Genomic DNA, 22,817 nt, shown 5'->3' on the forward strand with positions numbered 1-22,817 from the left:
TGCCGAGTTTCATGGGCCTCTAGGTGAGGGCTCTGTGGACGATATTAGCGAGCGCATACGTAGCAGCGCACAGTCCGTCCCCGCACTTCTTCGTGTGGACGCCCGCTTTTCTCTTTTTCCCCCCCCTCCCTCAAAGCACTGCTTCCTGCCCACTATGTGCACTAAAGTCGCTCGCGCGCATCGAAAGATACTTCCCCACCTCCAACATCTCTACTCCTCGACCAGGCAAGCAGGCACCCCCTCCCCCCCCCACATAGAGTCGGCCAGTCTCCTCCCGTCCTTGCACCTGCAAGTGCGGGCCCATGTGACACTCCTGCCCCCCCCCCTCCCCCTCCCCGCAAATACATACCGACACCGCTATTGCTTTGCCTCTCTTGTCCTTTGCACCCTTCCTTGGCTTGGCATCGCGAGGTTGCCCGTACCCCCCTTCCCCTTTCTACCCTCGCCCTCATAGTCTATGCCCACTTATTTTTCTCCTCGCCTATACAAGAGGAAATCAGAGAAAGGAGAAGAACCAAAGAGCTGCGGAAGACCCACAGCACGTCAGTGCACAAGTGCGTAGCGGCCCCTCACTCTGTCGAACACCTACGGATACTCTTTGCCTCCCCCAGCGCCTTCGTCTGGCAGTTTTCTCCCTCGCCTATTGAGCGGCGTCATTTTTTCTAATTTCCTTTGTTCGTTTACTGGGTGGTCGTTTCAGTTTCTAAGGCCACCTTTTTCCCTTATTTGCTTCTCCCAGCCACCTGACAGACCGCCCCACTTGCGCCGTAGGCCCCTCACCTTCGTGCGCCTCTGCTCTCTTCACCCAGGCTTTCACGTGTGGTGCGAACACTCCACATCAGCAACGGGAAAGCGCGGCGGGGGAGAGGGGGGGGGGTATGAACCACAGCAACGAGTCGGCGAACAGCGCTGACGTCGCGTCGTCTTTTCCACAGCCGCCCCCGACGCAGTCGTATAGAGAGGTGCCTCCTTTGGTGGCCCCACCGGCCAGCCGAGTGACGCGTTCGCAGGCGTTGGCTCGATTGCAGCGCGGGAAGGACAGCAGCACAGAGATCAAGTCGGTATCCACACGAGGAAATGACGCGAATGAGCTGAAAATGTCGGAAATGCGGAAGGGATACGTGATCGGGGGTACCGACGCTGACACGCAACAGAGGAAACAATCAGAGAAGACGTCCTCGCATGCTGCAGTGCCGCCGACAGTGAACTCCTACTTCGACGCGCGAATGACGGCGTTGCGTGATCAGCGGAGGAGGAACGCCACAGTCACCCCCGACGACAGGGATGACGCCGGAGCTGCTTTCCCGGAGACTGACAACGCTAGTTGGCGCCGCCGCCGTTGCCGCAGTCACGGTGCAGAAGGTGCCAACAGCGATGCTGTGCGCGACGGTGCCTCCAGCGGAAGCGCGGACGATGTGTGTGACGCCGACAGCATCGACGATGGCTCGGAGAGCAATTGGCCGACGCACCGCGGTGTCGCTGACGGCGCGACCACTGTGGCCCCCTCTGCTAACTCTACTCATACCCACATCCGACGCCGTTTCATCTCAACCCACCAGGCTGCGAATGCTCTGCCTCGCATGTTAGCGCTGCAGCGATCTTTCGAAGCGGAAGCAAAGTACCTGTACGAGTACTGTGGCACACACGTTGTCGAGTGGCCGACGCTGGCGGTGGAGTGGATTCCCGATCGCTCCTTCGTCGACCCGGAGCGTGACTACACACTGCAGTACTTAGCGATTGGTACTCAGGTGCACCCGCTCAGCGGGGCGGTGAACACGGTGAAGGTAATGGAGGTGGCGGTGCCGGTCACCACGACAAAGGACGTCATGCATGGTCTCTATGATGACGACGACATTGCCGGGGTGGAGGCGGTGTATCTCGAGCAGGAGGGGCACATCGACCCTGGCAAGCGCTTCGCCAACGTCAAGGGCCACTTCCACTGTGAGCAGAAGCTAATGATGGACGCGGCAGTGCTGAAGATTCGCGCGATGCCTGCGGAGACGAACATCATCGCTGTCAAGACTGCGACCGGGTTCATTGGAGTGTACAACCTCGTTCAGGACTTTACTGAGAATGAGGCTGGCCGCACGGTGCCGGATGCAATGCTGCGCGGGCACCGCCGTGGCGGCTTTGGGCTCAGCTGGAACACGCTAAAACCCGGCTTCATCGCGAGCGCAGCCGACGATCACTACGTCAACTACTACGACGTGAGTCACCGCTTGACGATCGACATGCGCGAGGCTTCGGCTGTTGACCCGGCGTTGACTGGCCCTGAAATCCAGCCACTCGAGCGCTTGGTTGGTCATCGTGACATCGTCAGCGACTGCTGCTGGCACTCTTCGCAGGGACACTTGTTGGCATCCTCGAGCATGGACGGAGACGCGCGCTTGTGGGACATTCGCATGAACACCAGCAGCTCTACCATTCACTCGGCGCACGCGAGCGGTGCGACAGCTGCCCAGTTCCACCCGATCGGCGCCTTCCAGCTGGCGACCGCTGGTGCGGAGGGAGGCATTCGTCTGTGGGACATCCGCCGTACCACGGACCCCATCTGGGAGCTCAACTACCACGGCTGCTCCATCACGGGTCTGCAGTGGTCGCCCTTTAGCGAAACCGTTCTGCTTAGCTACGGCGCCGACGGCCGCGTCGTTTTGTGGGATCTGGCAAAGGCGTCACTCCCGCTTGACTACTCGGAGGACCAGGTGGCGCCGCCAGAGGTGTCGTTTGTGCACATCGGTCACGTGGGCCGCGTGACCGACGCTTCGTGGAGCCCCTCCAAGACGGAAGAGTGGCTACTGGCGTCCGCCGACACAACTAATGGGGTGCAAGTGTACCGCCCACTGCGCAGTGTTGTGCTGGGGCACTGTCCCTACCAGCAGTAAGAGAGCTCTTCCACTTTCTCTCCCTTCACGATGCCCCTTTGTTCTTTGTGGTCTCGTGCAGGATGACTGTAAACAGGATGCACCTCTGTGTGCGCATCTCCTATCGACCTATGCGCTCGTGTCGGCGGTGTTTCATGCCTTCATCCTCAATCTGCTTGTTTTTGGTCCCCTGTGAGTTACCTTGTAGGGTGACGAAAAGCGCGGTGGTGGTGGTGGTGGAGAGGGCAGAGGAACAGGAGTGTGAAAACGGTGGCGGCAACACAGAGTCAGAGGGAGCTGTGAAGGAGGACACCTTCTTTCTCCCCCCTTGTCTTGACCTGTGCTGTCGCCTTCTCTCTCTCTCTTTCACTCTATCCCTGGAAAGTGTTGCAGTGTTGCCTTTCCCCTCCGCTCCTCCACGCGGCCACGACTGCGCTATTTTTTCTCGTTCACTTTGCTGCTCTCTTTACTTCCTTTCATGTGAAGTTTTGTACTTTGTCTTCGCCTTTGAAATGTTTTTCCCTTTGCTCGGCCTCTTCTTGTGCATTGATGTGCCGAATGTGTAAAGAGGGCGAGCCTCCCGTCTCGCTCTCTCCTTCTCCCCTTCCATGGGTGCATGTGCGTATCTCGGCCGGTGGTGAGGCCTTCTCTTTTCCTTCGCTCTTCCTTTCACTTAGGTGGGCATGGGCTTGTGGGCGCCTTTTGTCTGTGGATGCGTAGAAAGGCGCCCTGGGCTCGCTGTGCTTCCTCCTTTATTTATTCTTTGCTCGTGCTGACTCTCTCGCAGCGGTGCGTGTGCGAGGCTACTTGAGGGGAGGAAAGGAGCCATTTGAAGGGGGGACAGCCGCCTTTCATTTTCTTTGTTCGTGCCCCTCTCCCTGCCAGTACAGGATGATGAGGGTGTGTTTTGGACAACCAAATGCTGGCGCCGCCAACTCTCGCTCGCTCGCTCTCTCTCCCCCTTCCTCCCCCCTTACCTTTTTTACTCTCCCTCCTAAGTCAACAGGTGAGAGCGCGCCATCCCCTGCGAAAAAGGGGCCCCTTTTCATTGTCCTCTCTCTTTATGCTTTTGCGTTTTTCTGGGGACTTATCAAGGCGACGAGATCGGGGAGAGGGGGATCGGGCTTTCCGTGTCCGAGTGGAAGCGAGGGCTCTATTCTAGCCCACCAGTGTGACTTCGAGTTGACGCGTTCGTTGCGAAAGGGCACTGGTGACCCTTTTCTCCCCTTCTTCTGATCGTTTCCATTGTCCATGCCGTCAGTGCAGGTCCCGCCCCCCGGCCCCTTTACGTCTTCACCTGGTGAGACAGGAGAACGAAAGGACAGGTGACTCTGCACTCTCGTGAGCGCACAAGTACAAGATACACACGTATCGATACTCTTGTATAGAAGACGCGCTCTCTTCCTGCCAGTATGGCCTCGGTGTAAGCGGCCGGATCGCATACGCACTGCCGAGAAGTTGAGTCGATTGGGACTAATATGCCGACTCGCTAAGGGCCTCGCTGTGGTTCTCTTTCTCCTCTTTTTTTTCATCTTCCCCCCCTCTCTCACGCTGGCAGAGGAACGGGTGCGCTTATAAAGCACCTGCACGGACAGCAGACCACCGTGCCTCGATTTCGTTGCCACGGCATGAAGTGTCAGGGGCCCTCCCACCAAATAAGAGAAACAGAAAGGAAGCAACAAGCAAACATAGAGAAGACCTTCTGTCGGTAGTGATGGCGGTACCGAGTATCGCCCTAGAGGCGCACCCGTTGTGTGAACTACTGGCCTGGTTCTTCCTTGAAAGAAGGGGATGCCGTCGTCTTCTTCACATGCAAAGGTGCCCCCGTTAACCTCTTCACGATCCGCCTTTATGTGCGCTCACACACACACACACACTACCGAAGGGCTGGCTGAGAGAAACAAAGTTTCCCATCATGATGTTCGTTTCTGCGCGGCGCTGTTGATCTTACTCACCCATTTTACTTGTTTCTCCCCCTTTTTCTTCGGCGTGGGCGGCCTTATCTTTTTTGTTTTGTTTCCCGCTTACGTGGGCCTTCTTTGGCTCTCGTCATGGCATGCGGGCCGCTCATGTGTTTATCGGCCCATACACACATGCGCCGATAAGCACATGAGCGTTGTTGGTGTTCCTACACTAACAGCAATCTTTGCGTGAGCCTGTCTGTGTGCTTGTGTGTGAGGATCAGCCGTGCTGTGCTACCTCTCTCCCTCTCCAGGAGTCTTCTACACGGCGTAGATGGTGGTGCGCCGCGGCCGTTTTCATCAACCACCTTCTTCGGAGGCCTCTTGCCCCTTTAGCCCCCTTTTCAAAGCTACAGCTGACGAAGAATGTCTGCTGCCGCGCACAACCGATAAGTGTGCTTCTCTCGCAGTTTTTCCTTTTGCGTTCTCTCTCTCTCTACCTCTGTCTGCTTCTTGTGCGCCCTGGCACGTTAGTCGAAAGATCCTCCACCTGCGCATGGTACGACGACACGCTAAGGACGTCGGAGGGGAGGGGCATGGTGGCCACCGCCAACCTTCGCGCTCGGGGAGGAAGAGACGACACGAAGAGAACGAAAACATCAGCAATACACCACCCTCTTTCCCTTCTCACCTTGGCTCGCAGCGAACGCGAGAGAGAGCGAAGTTGCTCATTGCGTGCAAGTGTGACCGACTGTGCAGCAGAGGCAGCAGCTCTTCGGAGAACCATCGTTGTGGTCACTGCTGTCACGGTGAGGGGCACGAGGGGCGCGCCGACGTTGGCGACGATGCGAAGTACCGTTGTAGGAGTGAGGACAACCGGGACGGTGCCTGGCAGCAGCAACGGGATACGAGGGACAACATCTCGGACGGCGGTGACAATGCGCACCGCCCGTGTGGGGCGTTGCTGAATTCTTCAGCACCGTCTCCGCAGGCACCCATGGCTGCCCCACTCGCCACAAGCGCTGCGGACATCCCAACGGCAAGTCTCGCATGCAATGTACCGCCGGGTGCAACGAGAGCCGACAGCCGTAAGCGCTTCCCCGAGGCACTGGCCGAATCTCCACAGGGACCGGTACCTCGCGTTGAGGCGGTCGATGAGCGCAAGCAGCTGTTCCGCACGCGACTGTGCCCAACTCCGCTGCGAGTTCCGGCTAGCGAAAGTGCGGAATGGCGCTGTGAGGCTCTTGGCGCAAGCCTCACAGCTCCTGGTGTCACGTTCACCGACTCGGTTCTCGGCGCAACCTTTCTTAACTCACTGCCTTCTCCATGTCCCTTGCCGCGCCCCCCGACGCCTGCTTTTCTACCTGTCGCTGGTGCGCTGCCCCCGCCATCTCTCAGCATTGCCAAAACGGTACCGTTCTCTCTGGAGGAGCACCTTACGTGGCTCTACGCACCAGCATCACCGACAGAGAGCCGCTCAAGCGCGACGGTACCTCCCGACATGGTCGCGGCATCGTGTGGCCTTGCCCGTGCCGAGCGAGTGCGTGCTTCACGCAGTGAGAGAGAGCGCAAGCACGAATCCAGTCGTAGTACCGTTAGTGCGACTGTAACTCAGCATTCCGACCTTCCCATTGCACCCGCTGACGTGCAAGAGAAGGCTGCACCCGCTCTTATGCAGGACCAGGGGTCGGCATCAACAGCAACCACGCTTATCCCGCCCAATCCATTGGCGCCGCAACACGGGGAAATCAGCTACGAGAGCAGCTTCTCTGTTGTCACGTCGTGGGATGCATTGATGGTGGCGCCACCACTACTGCGCACCACGCCCCGCATGCCGAGTCTCTTGGCCCACGATGTCGCCGGCGTTGGCACTACTGCTGCGCGTTTCGGTAGGTTGGCCACGTCAGTCCACGTGTGCATGAGCGACGATGCTACGCGTATACCGTTCAATGGTTCACAGGGCGAGTCGCTAATCGGCACCTCTCCTGCAATGGAAACGAACGAGGCGAGTCAAGGCGGGGAGGCGCGCGCTGGCGCGGAGCAGCAGAAGCCTGTCTTCCCATCTTCGCACTGCGCCCCTTCTCCTGCTGCAGTTCCACCGAGAGTGAAATGCGATGGACACGAGTGGTCGCGCAAAGACCTGTTGCGCCAGGTCGAGGAGGATGGCGTGCGCACATTTGTGAAGCACTTTACGAACGGTCTTGTGTTCGTCGACCCTCCGTGGTTCATTTGCCCAGTGCTGCTGGACAACTGCGAGCATCCATACTACATGACCTGGCTGGATGAGCTTGAAGTTGGCTCCGTGGAAGAGGCGGTCGCAGAGGCTAAGGCAAAGCTGCTGGCAGATGCGTAAGCCCCTACCGCTGCGCAGTGGAGAGGGTACAGTTGGTGGGCGGGGAAGCGACGACCGGGGTCATTGCTGAGCAGCAGCCATGGCAAGGCATCACCTCTCTGCGGAGGAACAAACTTTCTCTTGCTCGTTGGCATCGTCGCCGCCACTTCTGTTGTGGCGGCTGCAGTGTGCCGCGATGTCTGACTCCGCCCACTATCTCCTCCTTCTTTCCTCTCTGCCACACACCACTCCTAGAGGAGGTGCGCAAGACGCTTGCGTACGGCATACCGCGGAGTTTCATGTGCCCATCTCCCCCCACAAAGCGCTAGCACATCAGTACTGACGTCCGGACTGCGCAATGTGCCTGCTCTGTATTGGCCGCTTCTTCTGTGCCTCTGTGTCTTTGCGAAGGTACGCATGCACGCGTGTGAGGCGCGCTACCACACGTGTCGGACAGGCCATTTGTTGTTGTCCTTCTTGAGCCTCGTTCTCTTTCGATACCGTCGGCACGACTTGTCTCTTCCCCTCCTCCACCTTCCCTTCCTGGCTGTCTACATATGGCCATATTCACACTCACTCATCCGCACCGACCACCCTGCGCCCCCCCTCCTCGTCTTCACACCCTGCCCTCTCTCACGCCAACCGTTCTTGTCTGTTACTTGCGCATTCTCTACCTCTCGCTCGCCGACTCGAAGCCCCCCCCTCCCCTCTCCCCTCTCTTTTCTCTCTCCTTTTCCCCCATCCCTTCTCAGAGGTAGCGGTAGAACAGAAACTCTAAGAAGAAAGCGCAGCGGTAACGTGACTGTCCCCAGTCTTTGTGTCCTTTGACATATACACGACCACCCCACTCCCCCCCCCCACACACACACAGCTACACTACTGCTGGCAATCGGAAGACGTAATAACCCACGCTTCTACCTACCCACACGCACCGACGTAGCTTTTCTGCTTACTCTACCATGCGCAGGACCTTCAACAGACTGAGCCTCTACGCTCTGCGCACCTGCCGTGGCGCCGGTGCCGCTGGGGCTACCGCGTCCATTCACATGACTGGATCCATCCGAGCGCCGCCCACATCTGTGCCGATGGCGCTCATGGTACCATGCCGCTCCGCCAGCGACGCCGCGCTCGCTGACGCCACCCGCCGAGAGTTGGAGGAGGAGATGGGTCGCAGCGACAAGCCAGAGCAGCCGACGCCGCCGGTCGGTTGGCAGGTGGAGCGCAAGCCCGGTACGTGTACCTTTGACCTCACCAAGTCGTTCGAGGGCGAGGAGTTGGTAGTGCGCTACAGCACGAACCAGGACTCCGATAAGGCGAACAGTCACGACATCTTTGCGTATGTTACCCAGAAGAATGGGCAGACGATGCAGGCGGACCTCAGCATCGAGGAGGGTGAGTTGGTGCTGAACAACATCCGCTTCTACAGCGATGCGGCGCTTGCGAGAGATACCAGCGCCGAGGCGGAGGCAAAGCGGAATGAGCTGTACACAGGTCCTCTGGTGCATGAGCTGGACTACGATCTCCTGAACTGCGTGATGACCTACCTGGAGAAGCGTGGCGTGGACGAGAAGCTGGGCGAGTTTGTGGTCTTGTACAGCTTCTGGGCGGAGCAGCAGGATTACGAGGCGTGGCTGTCCACGATGAACAAGTTTGCCGCATAGATGGCGAACAGTTTGCCGAATAGTCGGCGTCGGAACGAGAAGTGAGGGGCCCAAAGTAGAATGCGCTCTCGTTGCGGTTGTGTTTCTTTGATTTGTTTGCGTTCAACGGAGTGGGGGTATGGGGGCGCAGGCTGGCGGTGGCGGCGGGGCGGGGGGGGCGTGCGGGTGGGGTGATGGATGGAACACACAGCGGGGGCTGGCCACTCTCGCCCACCACAGAAAGAAAGGGGAGAATGAGAGAGAGAGAAACAGCTCGTGGCTTATGTGGGCGCATACATCTCTCTCATCTTCTTTTGCCCTTTTCCCTCAGACACCGCTACCTCAGTCGGCAAGCACGTCTCACCTCGCGCCTCCGTTGCTCAGTGGCTCCGCGCAAGAAAACGACACCCGCTCCCCGCCCCCGCCACATGAGCACCTCTCTCTGTATGTCTGCGTGTGTGTAAATGAGCGAAGGAGAAGGAAGGACGTAACGACTCCGCTTGGGGAGGGGGGAGATGCACGTTTGTTATCGTCAATTTCACCACCCTTTCCCATTCTGCCTTCACACTTCGTCCCTCGTTGACAGCGGCAAACGGGAGGGAGGGGGGTGATACGAAGAGAAAGAGGCAGGGATGTGCAAGGGGGAGAGGTGGTCATTCGCACTCGAGCTGGGATGTCAGGGAGTGGGATGGGAGAGGGGAAGTGCACACTGGGCAGCCCGCTGCGCGACTCGTTGTTGCTTTCTTTTTCTTCCACCTTTAGTGCTGCCCCCGTCTCATTAGAGACACAAGTAGGTATGGGGCACGCCCCCAGTGAAGGCGTGTGCATTAAGGCCTTTTATTCTCTCATGGTCAGGGCCCTTCTCTTTTTTTTTCTCTCGATCGCTTTCGCTGTGGCTTTTTCTTAAGCGTATGTAACAGCTGGCTGCGTGCCTCGATAGGAGGACGCGCTGGTAGTGGTGGTGGTGGTGGGGGGGGGTGGATGGGTGTTATGTTTTGAAAGTAACTCTCCCCTTCACCTCCATAATGTTCGTCCTCTCCACGTCGCTGCGCAAGAAAGCTAAGTAAGAAGAAGTGACAGGAGCATCAGCAGCATCATAAGCGGCAGAAAAGGCCCTTGTGACGTCGTTTGGCGTATCGCTGACTGCCATCCCCCTCTCTCCTTCTGTTCTGAGGACTGGGGCTATCGAGCGCTCGCCACCCACAGCGGTGTGGAGCTGAACCAATACTAATCCAAGCCATTCAGCCCCACATGCACACATGCAAACCCCGTTGGCCAGGCCTCGTTCCCCCTTCTCTTGATGCTCCGTCTCTCTCTCTCTCTTTCTCTCTCAGTGCAGCTAGAAAGTCGCTTGCTAAATGTTTCGCTTGCCTTTCGCGCTTCCCCCCTTCCTCGTTTCTTGTGACTACTCGACTTATGCGTATTCGGGTTTGCGTGCCATCACGACCCCTTTCTTCTAAGTATCACTTGGAAAGGACACGAGCCGCGGCCGTGGTGCCGCGTCACACGTGGATATGCGTTCGCAGAAGGAGTACGTTGGCGGCGTGCCCGTGGTGGTCTGCCTCGCAGAGGGCGATATCCTTCACCCCACAGACCGTCCTTCGCCCGCAGCGTTTGTGCTGCCTCGCACCACGATGCTTCTCGCCATTGTGCGCGATCTCCTCCAGCTCTTTCGCCCGTACGCGGTGGCGCTGCACCCGGAGACGACGCAGGTGTGGTTCAGCGTCAGAGACACCCCGGTGTCGTGGCTCTACCCGGCTGGCGCCGTCAAAGACTACGTGAATGAGTGTATCCGCGAAGAGCGGGCGGCGCAGCTCTCGGGATTGTTGATGTCGTCTCCATCCTCGCCATCAGCAGCATCGCTCCTCCAGTCTCATCTGTGCTCCATCTTGAGTGAGCCGCTCCAGCTCATCTTCCACATTCACTCCCTCACCAAGGGGAGCTCGCTAGCCCGCACCGTGCCCTTCTACATTAACTATGACAGGCTGGAAGAGCACATCCGCATGGAGGTGAAGCAGGCTCACAAGGCTGCCTACACTGTGCTCTACGGCAACTACGCCATCTATCAACGCGAAGCGGAGTCGGCGCTGCAGGCAGCCGTTGGGTTGGCCCTCTACCGGCCATTTGATGCTGTCGCACAGGAGCAGCTTCAACAGCAGCGATACCGCGACCTCGGTTTCCGTGGCAACAGCGCCGCTGGTATAGGCAGTAGCAGCTACGCGTCAAGTGGTAACCCTAGTGGTGGGCATTTGCCGCCCATCGCGTTCACATCTCCATACCTTCTGACCGAGTACCAGCAGCTGCTCCGCGGTCTGCTGACGCCTCAGCCGCACGTGGCGTACCTCATCCGCATTGGCTTTCCCTTCGCCTATCGAGGCGCGGCAGGTCGGGCCGAAGGCGAGTACTTGCAGTACGATTCTCACCGCGTCTCAGCAGCTCCGGCACTAGCGCTGTCAGCAACGGTGACTGGGGCGGCAGCTGCACCTGCGATTGAGCCCGATCAGCTGCCTCTGGGTCTGCTGCTTTGGCGGCTGTTCCGCATACCTGTTTTGCGGTGGAAGGCGCAGCAACCGCAGGAGCACTCCACAGACAGCACAGTAGCAGCCGCCGCTGCGCCCACTTCAGCGGTGGCGCTCAGCGAGGTGGAGCACACGTATCAGCATCTACTGCGCACCCTAGCCCCCTATTATGCTGACCCTCCCCGCTGTGCGACGGATCGGTTGGAGAAGCAGGAGCCGCTCTTGACCAGCACCCCACTGGAGCCGCCGGCGTGGGCGGCGTGGGAGCACACCATGGTGCAAGCCTTCATGCGCGACTACGAGGAGCACCCCGGGAAGGGCGACGTAGGACTTGCATTTGTGGAGGCTGCCGCGAAGTCTGACTCACCCAATGCTGGCCGCCGTGTACGCTTCATGGTGCAGGGCCTCCAGCCCCCGCTCTCCACCCCCGGAAGCTTCCTGGAGGCAAACCTCTCCTCCAGCGACCGCGCCATTTTCGTTACGGTTCAGGTGTGATGTCAGTGAAGCTTTCGCAGGAGGGAGAGGAGGGAGGGGGGGGACCGAGCGAGGACAGGATGTGGAGCTGCGCTATTGGACTGCTTGCCCACTGTTTTCCTCTCTTTGTTTCGTCAAGTACGCGCTTTGCGCGTCTCTCTTTTCTTTGTCTGCTGCTGTCGTGTGCACTTGAGGGACGAGTGCCCGTACTCACAATGGTGTCTGCGCTCTCTGCGTGGTCGCGCGTCGCTGTTGCTCTGTTTTTTGCGCTCTCTCGGTGCCGGTCTGTCCGCAATGCCGCCAGTGCCTCCTCCTCCCCCCTCTCTCCCTCTCTCTTAGCCTTCTGCATCTCCGTTTGTCTGCCTCGCTGGTGCTGCGGGATGTTCCTTCCTACAAGCAGACCCCCGCCTCGGAGGTCAGGGAAGGGGGATGCGGGTGCAGAGAGGCTGGGCACATTGTCCTGACCCTTTTCTTTTGGCTGTTCCCCTGTCTTTCGCGTGTCTCGCTCTTTTTGTCAGTCGGAGTCTACCCCGCATTCATGAGGCACCATGAACATACACACACCCACACAGTTGCCTGAGAGAGGAGAAATACAAAGAAATCACGAGGTTCCCCTCCTCTTTCCCGCTTTGCGCTTTCACTTGCGCACGCGCACGCAGTATTGAGGGTGGGTTGTTGCAGTGATGTATACGCCTCGCTGGCAGCGTTCTTGCTCGCAATGGCCTTCTGTTGACCTCCGCATGCATGACTCCATGGGGGTTGCGTTGTGCACCGTCTTCTTACCTCTCCGCCTTTGACTTTTCTCCTCACCCCTCTCCTCGTCTCTGTGTGTTCACGCCTTCTTAACGCTGCCCATACCCCCCCCCCCCACCCCACACACACACCGCCGTCGATCTGGGTGCCGTCGGTGCTCTGGCGAACACCAGCGTGCGCGCGCTTCTCTCTCTTTCACAGAGGGTGCTCAGGCAGTACACTGAACGCCACCTCCCCCCACTTACCGCCAACGGCGGCTGAAGCGACTCTACGCTGTCACTGTGTCGAGATTGTGTGACGTACTGTTTCCTCGTATTCCCCTCTTTGCTGTTGCACCTCGTCAAGAACTCTCTGCTGCAACCCCCCACCCCTCTTTTCCCCATGCCTACACACGTTCCCCATCAAGTTGTGGAGAGCCGCCTTCTTCAGGCTGCCCGTCTGCCTGAGGCACTCTACGGGGTTGTGGGCTTGGTGTGGTTCAGTCTTGTGAACAGAGCACGTGACCCGCCCGCTGGTGAGGTTGCCGCTGCCATCTACAGTGCAGGTTTAGAAGGTTCATCGCTGACGCCTCCGTCGCTAACTGCACCATGGACAGGCCCTACGACACGCTACACGCACGGCGCACCAAACATCTCGGAGGAGACGTCCGCTGTGTTTCTGAGGCACACCATGGCCGAGAAGGTCGTCTTCGCTGCGGATTTGGATGAGTGGGCGAACATGGCGCTGAGCGGCTTTGTTGACGATTCTGATACGGCCCTTTCGAAGCCGCCTACAGGGATGACGCCAGCGGCGCTTCCAGCCGCCTCACTCACAGCAAGCTCTGCGCCGAACTTGCCATCTTCGGTTTCGTGCGTGTCACAGTCTGTGCCAGCGGTCGAGCTCAGTCCACTGATCTTGCGTGTGCTCCTTTGGTGGGCTGGCCGTCCTCAGCTGCCGTCACGGCGCAGCGGACAGGTTGCCAAGGCCCCACGACAGAGTACCAACAGCAGTCGCATCAACTGCCGAGGTGTGGGCGGCGAGCCGACGAGTGAGTTATCTGCTGACAGCTCTGACAATTTACACCCGTTGTCCAGCGAGGGCGGTAGCAGCGGCAATCTTCCATCACAGGGGCAGGAGGATGCCATAGGGCCGCAGCAGCTGCGGCTACGCATTGCCGACATCTTCGCCCTGCTATGCCACCGCGACGGTGGGGTAGTCGTGTCAGACGCGCTCCTGTACGGCCGTTGCCACGACGCCTCCGAGTTTGCAGCGCAACGCTGCCACCTTGTATTTAGCGACTTTTCCGATGCATGCTGGAGGGTGGCGACAACGCTGGCCCCCACTTCATTCACGCCCTCCGCTACAGCTGTGGGGCTGGTGTCGATTGAGTCCTCTGCTTCACCTGATTCTCAGCACAGCAGTGCAGGTGCGCGTAGTGACACGTACGACGTGAAACAAGTGCTGTGCGCGCTGGTGGACCTGCACACATCTGCCGCTCAGCTTTCTCCGCTGAGACGATCGCCGCATCTCACGACTGACACGACCGTGGAGTCAGACACCGTTGCGACAGGTGTGCTGCTCCGCGCGCTGCTCCGGTGCCCCCCACTTCACAAGAGAGTCATGCGGCTGTTTAGCGGCGATACACGCACGACAAAGCCGCGACGATGCAAGCGAGGCGGCTTAGCTACCGTAGTGACGCCGCCGCCTGTGGCGTCTGCGGAGTCCACACAAGGGCTTGACCCACCTTTGTCCTCGACTGCAATGTGGAGCGCGACGGGCGCTCGAAGGCAGCTCCACATCTTCCTGCCCGTCCTCACTCACGCATCGCCGATCGTGTCAGCCGAGTCGTGGAAAACGCTGACGGTGCTGCTGTTACCCTCTTCAGCCACTACCGCTCGCTCTGCGGCGCATCGCCCGCTTTTGTTTGCGCCGGCTTGCCCAGTGCAGCGTCTCCTTGCGGCTGCCTTGGCACTTCCTGGAGACGACAATGACAGCACAAGCGTTAGTGGGTCACCGAGGCCGCAGCCCGTCTTGCAGCCGTTTTCCCACCCTATGGCACGCAACAACGCACTGCGACTCCTCCACGTACTGTGCGCCTCCACCGATCTACCGCCGGCCGTCCAGTCACTCTTTCATCAGTGCCCTGCACTGCTGTGGCGAGTGCTGCGCCTGGCCGCTGCCGTCTGCAACGGAATAGCTGTTGCTCATGTGGCGCTGGTGCGACGGGTCCTCGCCGACTACATCATGTTCTCTGCTCAGCAGCCTAGCTATGATAAAAGTGGCGGTGTCGACCTGTGTAGCAGCTCCAGCATCTCTACCCAGGCGCTACTGCGCGAAAACAAGGATGCTCTCACCTGCTTTTTGGCGTCGGCATACGCGGCGTGGGGTGGTAGTGGCGTGGCACCGGAGAACGCTGGCGGAGACCTGGTCGTTGGTGCTGCCCCTGTGACCTCGGAGCGTGGCTACGACGAGAAGCACCTAATAACGGTGCTGCACGCGCTGTGAGGAGGTGTGGCCATATTCTTCGACACACCACCACAATGTCACCGCTGTCCCTTCGAGAGTGATGGCTTGAGGCGTCGTCTTGTGCGAGTCTCCGAGAAACGAAAAGGAAACGGTCCGTGGTCTGCTTGACAGCGCTTCCTGTTCGTGCCATGTTGACGTCTCCATCTCCGCCCTGCTCGTCCTTATCCTTTGCAGGGAAGCCGGAGTCCACTCCTCACCCAACAAGCCAAGAGGAAGGGCAAAAGAGCGACGTGGTGGATGACGGCGACGCGCGCAGCGTCTCATTCGTGCCGTGGGACTGCTGTCGCTGAATTGTCGCTGCCCCCCTCCCTTTTTCTCGCTCCATGTTGCTGTTGTTGCGGCATCGCTCTGCCCTTCGCTGTCCTCTACCTTCATCGACCGTCTTTCTCTCTCTCTCTGCGCTTCCGGATCTCTTCTTCTCGTCCTCCTTACACCCCACTCCACTTGCACAGCATCTCTATGTGAACACTGTCATACACAGGCGGCGAGATAAAGACCATCATTCAATCGGCAACTTTACAGAGGTGGTGATGGACTCGCTAGTCTTCTCCCCCTCCGCTGCTGCTTCGTGCGTGCAGTTCCGGTCTGAACAGCTCCAGCTCGGCGCAGGCAACCCTCTCGGCTCCGGCGCCATTAGCCAAGTTCTGCAGTGCCGTCTGCGTTGCACCGCTGCCCCGTCGCTGCCGGTCGTGGTGAAGATCGTCTCCAAAATTCAGGTGCTGCAGCAGGGTAAGGTGCAGAGTGTCATGAACGAAAAGGCGACTCTGCAGCGCCTCGCGCCGTTCCCATACGTGGTGCGTCTCTACGGCACCGCCCAGTGCGAGGACGAGCTTTACTTTGTTCTAGAGTGGCTGCCCCATGGCGACCTGCTACAGCACATCCGATACGCGGCACAGGAGCGTGTGCGGCAGTACAACGAAAGGAAGGCAGTAACTCTATCAGCTTCTAGCGTGCCCAGTCCCGCTGCAGTAGCCGGTGGCGCCAGTGGAACCGTATTGGCTGGTGCCTCGGAGGCGGAAGCGTCAGCGTCAACAGGTTCCTTCAAACGGACCACCTCAATTCCGCCAAGCAGCACGGCACTCCGCTGCCTTGATTTTAACGACATTCAACTTATAACGGCTCAGCTGGTGCTCGCCCTTGCGCACACCGCCGACAGGGGTGTCGTGCTGCGCGACTTGAAGCCGGAGAACGTTGCGTTTGATGAAAAGTACCGCGCTTGCTTGCTGGACTTCGACACGGCAGACCTCGAGGGGTCCATAAATAACCCAGAGACGAACAGCGGCGTAGCATGTCCTCCACCGGCGGATGCAGCTGCAAGTGATGAGGTCGAGGAAAACGATGGCGGTCATGGCAATGCAGCAGCCGAGAGTGGCGGTGCTTCGGTGTCTGCGCCACGGCGCCGGCTCACCGTGTCTGAAATCCAAAGGATGCGAAGGAAAACGGCGAGCTTTTGTGGCACGGCGCATTATGTCTCACCGGAGATGGTAGGGGAGTGCAAGTGGAGCTTCAGCAGCGACCTGTGGGCCCTCGGTGCACTTGTGTACGAGCTGGTCTACGGCAAGCACCTCTTTTCTGGCATGACACAGTTTGAAGTCCTCCAGAAGATAGTCGACAGCGGATACATGGAGAAAGGGAACCTGTTTCCCCGGGTGAACTTTGGCGTCGACGCCGATGCGGAAGCCGAGCAGAGCTGCAGCTGCCGCCGCTTCGATTCTGTGAAGGATTTCATCCAGCAGCTGCTCTCGACGGACCCGCAGAAACGACTTGGCGTGCACCCCATCACGCACTGCTTCGATGCTGCGGCGCTGCGCAGCCACGCACTGTTCGATGGATTTCAGTGGGAGCCGGTCGAGGAGCAGCAGCGCACCTTCCGCATGCGCCGATTCGACTCGGGAAGCTCGAAGGTGGCGAGCGCTAGGCCTGGTGACACGAGCTCTGATGCACCAGAGACTTCAAGTGATGCCACGGATACGGCCTTGCCTGCCGCGTTGAAGTCGCTCGCCGCCGCGTGCGTTGATCCGTCTGCATCGCTCGCCCCGTATTACCACCTCCTCCCTTTTAACAACCCTGTGTACGCGGAGTATGTGTATCGCACGACGGCGGATGTGAACCCATTCGAGCAGCTCTTCACTGAAGAGGGCACCAGGACTGCCTCCGCGGCAGCGGCAACATCAAACGCCGCAGCAGGCTCAGTGAGTGGCAGCGCACCTGGTGCGCTGCCGACCCCTGCGGTGGATACCACACTCAAGGCCGCTTCGGCAGTGGACGAGGACGAGGTGGCCGACGTGATTGATGATGTGGGCATGCACTACACTGGCCGCCCCGCAGATAAAGACTTCCAGAAGTAGCGCGACCCTCCCTGGAGTGGAGGCGCATGTGTGGGTGCAGTGCCTTTTGGGCTTTGCCTGAGAGAGCTGAGGGGTGTAAAGAGAGCGTGGACTGCGGTCGTGTCTATTTCCTCACGCCTTACCTCGTTGCTCCCCCCTGCATCTTCAACAAGGTAGACCGCCTGCTCTACCTCTTGGCAGCGTGGACAAATCGGAGGGCCAGGGCAGCAGAGCCACGTCCCCACCACATGCTCTTCGCAAAGGCGTACGGAGCTGCGCCTCCAGGTATGTGTGTGTGTGTGTGTGTGATGCTGAGCGACTGTAGCCTCTTCTCCACTTCCCCTTTCCAATGGTGCTCTCACAAGCCCACGCACAACATCCCATGCAGCCGAGGTGACTCTTGGATGGACGTGAGCACCCACACCTCCGTACGATGTACTAGCAGATACTAACCTGCCTCTGCGCGCGTGTGTGTGTGGGGTCATGTGGCTGTATCTAGGGGGGGGGGGAGAGCGGGAGTGCTCCGTTTCGATACCCCCCTCCCTCTACATCGTATGGCGACGTTGCTGCTTCTCTCTCTGGCTCCATCGCTCACCCCTCGCGAGAGAGACGCCCACGCAAGGGAACTCGCACAGTGACGTTAGCGGCATGCCGGCCGGAGAATGAAGGAACAGAGGAAAGCAAAACTGATCACATGTATTATCATCAGTCCTACGGTTACCAATGCGCGCAGTTTCTTCCAGTTCCCTCAGCAGTATAGCCTTCCCGCTCAGCTTCCGCAGTCCCTCTCCCCGGAAAAATAAGAAAGAGGACATAATGTGAGGCTGATAAGCAGTGCATGGGGTGGAATTCTTGCCATTTTCTCAGCAAAAAGGTGCACGCCAGTTGCGTAATTGTGCTTCACCTCTTCTCCGCCATTGATCTTCTGAGCGCGCGCGCAGTCCTTCCCCTCCAGGCGTGCCCACACACACACACACACGCACTAATACACGGCCGCCCATCGACACACGGAGGGCTCCCTTTCAGCCACATCCTGTTTTCCCTTTCATCTTACTTTCAAGCGCGGTGGCGTAGGGAGAGAGGCCAGCTTGGTCCGTGAGACTGCTCTACAGTTGAACCGCTGGTACCCTCTCCTCCTCCCAGCTTTTTGTGAAGCGGCTGTGACACGCCACTCTTGACTACCTCACCACCATACATATTCCCTTCCTTCCTTTCACCACTTCAGAGATGCTGGAAATCACCAGTCTTGACCAGTTGCTATCGTACGTGCAGCGCAGCGATGTGGTGACGGTAGTCGACTTTTACGCCGACTGGTGTGGACCGTGTCAGCAGATCAAGCCGCAGTTTGAGCAGATGGCGCAATACTACGACCCCAGCAAAGTCATTTTCGCCAAATGCAACGTCGACCGCAATCGCGACTGCGCCAGCCGCTACGGCGTCACCTCCATTCCCACTTTCATCGTCTTCTACGCTAATGAGCGTGTTACAACAGTGACAGGCGGTGATCTCGGTACGGTGCAGCGTAATATCGATCTTGCCGTCGCCCAAATCCCGGAGACTGCGGCGCCCTCGTCTGCCGGCCAGACGGCGGCAGCGCATAGACCTTCGCAGGAGACACAGGACGCCTTTGCGGAGCAGATGCTGCGTATTGTGGAGGCCAAGGGCACGAAGAACCCAATCCTCGAGAAAGATAGCTGTGACGCTGCGTACGCGCTGCTCAAGGAAAAGACTCCCTACGGTCTGCTCCTGCTGCCCTACCTCGCCTCTGACGCCTTCTCCGCCATTGCTATTGAGGCGCTCTTCGCCAACATTGCCTCTCGCGCTGGTGCTGAGCGGCACGACGAGGAGCATCTCATCAACCAGGTCCTGTCCCACGTCATGCAACTCGCCGCCCATCTTTCCTGGGGTGACATGAGCGTTGTGAGGCAGCTGCACCGCGTGCTCTTGTCGCTGCTTGCCTGTCCCCAGATGCAGACAGCGCTGGTGGCGAGCCCCTTCTTTACCAACATGTTCATCACCACCGGCACACAGCTCGAGCGCACGACGCTCTTGGGCGTTCTCTTTGGCCTGGGACCAAAACCAATGGCAGCGGCACGCGCGCCTAATGGAAACTGGCTCGAGGTACTCGAGCTTTTTCCCTATCAGAAGAAGGACGAGCACCAGCAGACAGTCTACACTATGCAGCAGGAGGTGAAGGCGCTTGCAAAGATGAACGTACAACTGCTGCAGAGCCTGTTGCGCGTAAATATGACTCGCAACGCAGCGCTGCGGTACCTTGGCCAAGCCCTACAGCTGAACGAGGATTACCTGAAGACGATGCACCACGACAGCCCAATCAGCTCTCGCTACTTCATGATCCAGCTTCAGTCGGTTCTCATTGAGCTCGCGCTGCCTATCTTCCAGGCGCGCACGAACAAGGAAGATATGAGCAGCGGCTGCAGCTACGACTACCGCCAGATACCAGCTCATTACCTACTGGATCGCTTGTACGGCCCACACGGCGTCGTCGTCTCCTTTGGCAGTGACGTTGAGCGGGTAGCGCACTACGGTAGTGACAATCCGTTGCCCCTGGTGCCGTCGAACCGCGGCGCCTACAAGCCCTTCATCCATCTCTTCTTCCTTGCGGCCCGTGCTGTCACACTGTGCGCGGCCGTTCTCATTGACGAGCACGACCGTGACGAGCGCCAGGCGACCCACCCGCAGGCGTCACAGCAGCAGCGCGACTTCTTCACCGCGGAGAAGCTCCTGGTCGAGGGCTTGCTCGGCTCAAATGAGCTTAGCGCGAGCCGACTCGAGTTCCTCAATCACCTCGCCCACTGGCTTTTGACGGTGATGCAAGTGGATGAACAGGGCGTCTTGCCAGCTGAACCGCCAGCGGAGTGGGGCTACCTCCCACAGTGTCTCGTCAACTGCGTGATTCGTGCCACAAGTATGGCCCCGTTGGACGGCCTTTACTCCGACGGCATGATCTCCCTCATGTTGGTACTGATGGGCAACACCAAGTACTTCCCTAAGCCCCACACGCACGCCCTCTTTCCAGCCTACCTGTTGCGGCTGCAGGAGAATTACACGACGCGCAAGGTGCTCGAGCAGCATCCGTGGTTCAGCACCCACATTGTGCGCGCCTGTATGGAGTGCTACATCGCTGTCGAGAAGTCGTCCTACGAGAGGGTTGAGGTGCGCTACCAGCTCTCGTACGCCATTAAAACGTTCCTCAAATCAAATCTGCTGTGCGATCCGGTGCGAGAGGAGATGGAGTCTCAGGCGAACAACACAATGCTGGAGCGCTTCTCGCACATGGCGGTGGCGGAGGTGAATGAGGCGGTCGATCAAGTTATTGACACCCTCACCAGGATGAACGAGATGGTGAAGGCCGGCGCTGATTTGTCGGAGAACGCTGTCACGTCGAGTAGCTCGCAGAACACCGCTGACGGGTTGCACGGGCAGCAACAACCGCAGGTGCGCCACCAGCGAAACAACGCGAATCGAAGCGAGGAGGCCGTCTCCAGCGAGGACGACGGTGAGGAGGACGAAGTGGAGAACACGGACAGGTCACAGACGTACCACGAGCGTGGCATGAGCCTCCGTTCGCACCTGATGCTCTTCACCGCCTCGATGGACATGTTCATTGAGCTCTCTTTGCAGTTTCCGAAGGGCGTCTCGCAGAACATGGTGGCTGGGCAGATCAGCGAGATGCTTGCCCGCAGTCTGATGGCGTTCGCCGGCCCAAACAGCCGGAACCTGAAGATCCAGAATGCGGACCTCTACAACTTCCGCCCCCGCGAGGTGCTGATGCGTCTCGTCGACTGCTTCACACACTTCCGCCGCTCTAAGAGCTTCCTCCGATGCCTGTGTCACTGCAGCATCCCGCTCTCTGAGATTAGCAGTGTCATGCGCACCATCGTGGACCGCCAGCTCATATCGGAGGACCTCATCTGGAAGGTCTCCGAAATGAAGTCTGCGGTGGAGTCTGCATCCAAGGAGGTGGACAGCGAGGAGGCTGTCTGGGATGACGCGCCCGACTACGCCTTGGATGCGTTGCTGTCCACCCCGCTTCTCCAGCCGGTTGCGCTGCCTGCGGACGTGAAGGACCTGAATGACCTGGTGTATGTCAACCAGGAGACACTGCACCACCTCCTCCTCTCCGAGAGCAAGCACCCCTTCACGAACGAGGCTCTGACGGAGGGCGAGGTGGCGGCTTTCAACAAGCGCCCCGACGTGGCGGCTGCTGTGGAGGGGCGACGGGTTGCTATTCAGAAATGGCTGTCGGGCGCCAAGGCTGCCAAGGCGTAGACTGCCAGCTGGACAGATGTGCACACTTCTGCACCAAAGGGGAAGAAGAGAGGCAGGACACCGCACCAAGATGCATCTTGTATTCGACAGTTGAGGCAGGATAGAAGGGGGCGAAGTCGATGGCGCACGATGTCGCCCCCTTCTAGCCTTCACTCCCCGTCCACTTTTCCCCTCCCTCTCGTGTTCTTTCATTGTTCGTCTTTTGTGTCTTGTTTGTGGCACTCGTGCATATGCTTCGGCTGCCGTGCGTATTGTGCGCTCTCCTTCTCTCCGCCTTTCCCCCTTCTTCGCTGTTGTTCGACTCCCCTCTATACCCGTCGTTGTTTTGTGGTGCTTGGAGGTCATCTCTTGTTGTTCAGTGCTGTTTTCCTCCTCCCTCTTTGTGCTTCTCTGTCTCCCTCTCTCTTACCCCTGATGTGCCTCCTCCCGTACCATCTCTCCCCCTCTCTCATTTTCTTCTGTGGTGCTCAACATCGCTGACGTTGATGCGCGACATCCTCTCGCAACTCGACTTGCGTCCACCAATCGCGCGCTTATTTTGTGCCGGCGTTTATGAGACCGAGAAGAAAAAGGGGGGATGGAGACCACAAGGCGATGAGAGGCGACAACGCTGCGCACTTTGTGCCCCCGTCCCACGCTATCAAGATGTGCGCCTCTTTACACACACACACACACGCATATATATATATATATATACGCCTTACACATGCGCTCATATCTAAGCGTCTCTAATAATGGAGGGGGGACCCACCCCAGTGCGTCGCATCCCCAGGGTCCGATGCCTTCACTCGGTGTGTGGGGAAGCCAAGGAGCCGATCCCCTCTCTCCCTGCCAATGCCGGACCACCTCTGGTGGGGGCCGGGTTAAGTGCCTGCGGCGTGGGGGGGGTGGTCGGGGCGATTTACTGCTGCTGCTGCTGCTGTCGGGGGTCAGGTTCTGGAGGGCGTGGCGTCGGAGCGACCTGCAGCCGGAGCACGGCTGCACCATTCACATGATGGGCAGCGCTTCCGCGTGACTCGAACGTATCTCATCTGGGCCTCACTGCCTACTGGTACGGGGTGCGTCCGACATCCCGAGGGGGATGCCCCAGGTGGCGACCGAGATAGTGGGCGCGGCTGCGGGGCGGAGGGTGGGTGGAGTTTGCGGCAGGGGCCGCGCTCAGACCACCGAGTCGGCGCATTGCTGTGGCGCGTGTCTACGGCTGCCTCGCAC

The 22,817-nt window shown here is 59.0% G+C and overlaps 7 protein-coding genes across 7 annotated transcripts, besides 2 other annotated features; all 7 read left to right on the forward strand.

The window, feature by feature from the left end:
- Window positions 1–878: 878 nt before the first annotated feature.
- On the forward strand, window positions 879–2,882 carry LPMP_301000 (hypothetical protein; the record flags this gene model as incomplete). The annotated part of the gene is made up of 1 exon (XM_010702831.1): window positions 879–2,882. One exon carries the CDS (start codon window positions 879–881, stop codon window positions 2,880–2,882), a length of 2,004 nt encoding a protein of 667 aa, XP_010701133.1.
- A 1,259-nt stretch (window positions 2,883–4,141) lies between these two features.
- Window positions 4,142–4,405: a repeat region.
- Window positions 4,406–5,759: 1,354 nt separating this feature from the next.
- Window positions 5,760–7,115, forward strand: LPMP_301010 (hypothetical protein; the record flags this gene model as incomplete). Its single annotated transcript, XM_010702832.1, has 1 exon — window positions 5,760–7,115. The coding sequence occupies one exon, from the start codon at window positions 5,760–5,762 to the stop codon at window positions 7,113–7,115; it is 1,356 nt and encodes a 451-aa protein (XP_010701134.1).
- A 1,064-nt stretch (window positions 7,116–8,179) lies between these two features.
- On the forward strand, window positions 8,180–8,755 carry LPMP_301020 (p22 protein precursor, putative; the record flags this gene model as incomplete). The annotated part of the gene is made up of 1 exon (XM_010702833.1): window positions 8,180–8,755. One exon carries the CDS (start codon window positions 8,180–8,182, stop codon window positions 8,753–8,755), a length of 576 nt encoding a protein of 191 aa, XP_010701135.1.
- A 1,613-nt stretch (window positions 8,756–10,368) lies between these two features.
- Window positions 10,369–11,748, forward strand: ATG5 (autophagy protein 5 (ATG5); the record flags this gene model as incomplete). The annotated part of the gene is made up of 1 exon (XM_010702834.1): window positions 10,369–11,748. One exon carries the CDS (start codon window positions 10,369–10,371, stop codon window positions 11,746–11,748), a length of 1,380 nt encoding a protein of 459 aa, XP_010701136.1.
- Window positions 11,749–13,257: 1,509 nt separating this feature from the next.
- LPMP_301040 (hypothetical protein) lies at window positions 13,258–14,964 on the forward strand (the record flags this gene model as incomplete). Its single annotated transcript, XM_010702835.1, has 1 exon — window positions 13,258–14,964. The coding sequence occupies one exon, from the start codon at window positions 13,258–13,260 to the stop codon at window positions 14,962–14,964; it is 1,707 nt and encodes a 568-aa protein (XP_010701137.1).
- Window positions 14,965–15,515: 551 nt separating this feature from the next.
- LPMP_301050 (protein kinase, putative) lies at window positions 15,516–17,333 on the forward strand (the record flags this gene model as incomplete). Its single annotated transcript, XM_010702836.1, has 1 exon — window positions 15,516–17,333. The coding sequence occupies one exon, from the start codon at window positions 15,516–15,518 to the stop codon at window positions 17,331–17,333; it is 1,818 nt and encodes a 605-aa protein (XP_010701138.1).
- Window positions 17,334–18,539: 1,206 nt separating this feature from the next.
- LPMP_301060 (ubiquitin conjugation factor E4 B, putative) lies at window positions 18,540–21,605 on the forward strand (the record flags this gene model as incomplete). Its single annotated transcript, XM_010702837.1, has 1 exon — window positions 18,540–21,605. The coding sequence occupies one exon, from the start codon at window positions 18,540–18,542 to the stop codon at window positions 21,603–21,605; it is 3,066 nt and encodes a 1,021-aa protein (XP_010701139.1).
- Window positions 21,606–22,342: 737 nt separating this feature from the next.
- Window positions 22,343–22,817: part of a repeat region that runs on past the window's edge.

Source organism: Leishmania panamensis (assembly GCF_000755165.1).
Source record: "Leishmania panamensis strain MHOM/PA/94/PSC-1 chromosome 30 sequence".
Classification (NCBI taxonomy): Eukaryota; Euglenozoa; class Kinetoplastea; order Trypanosomatida; family Trypanosomatidae; genus Leishmania; species Leishmania panamensis.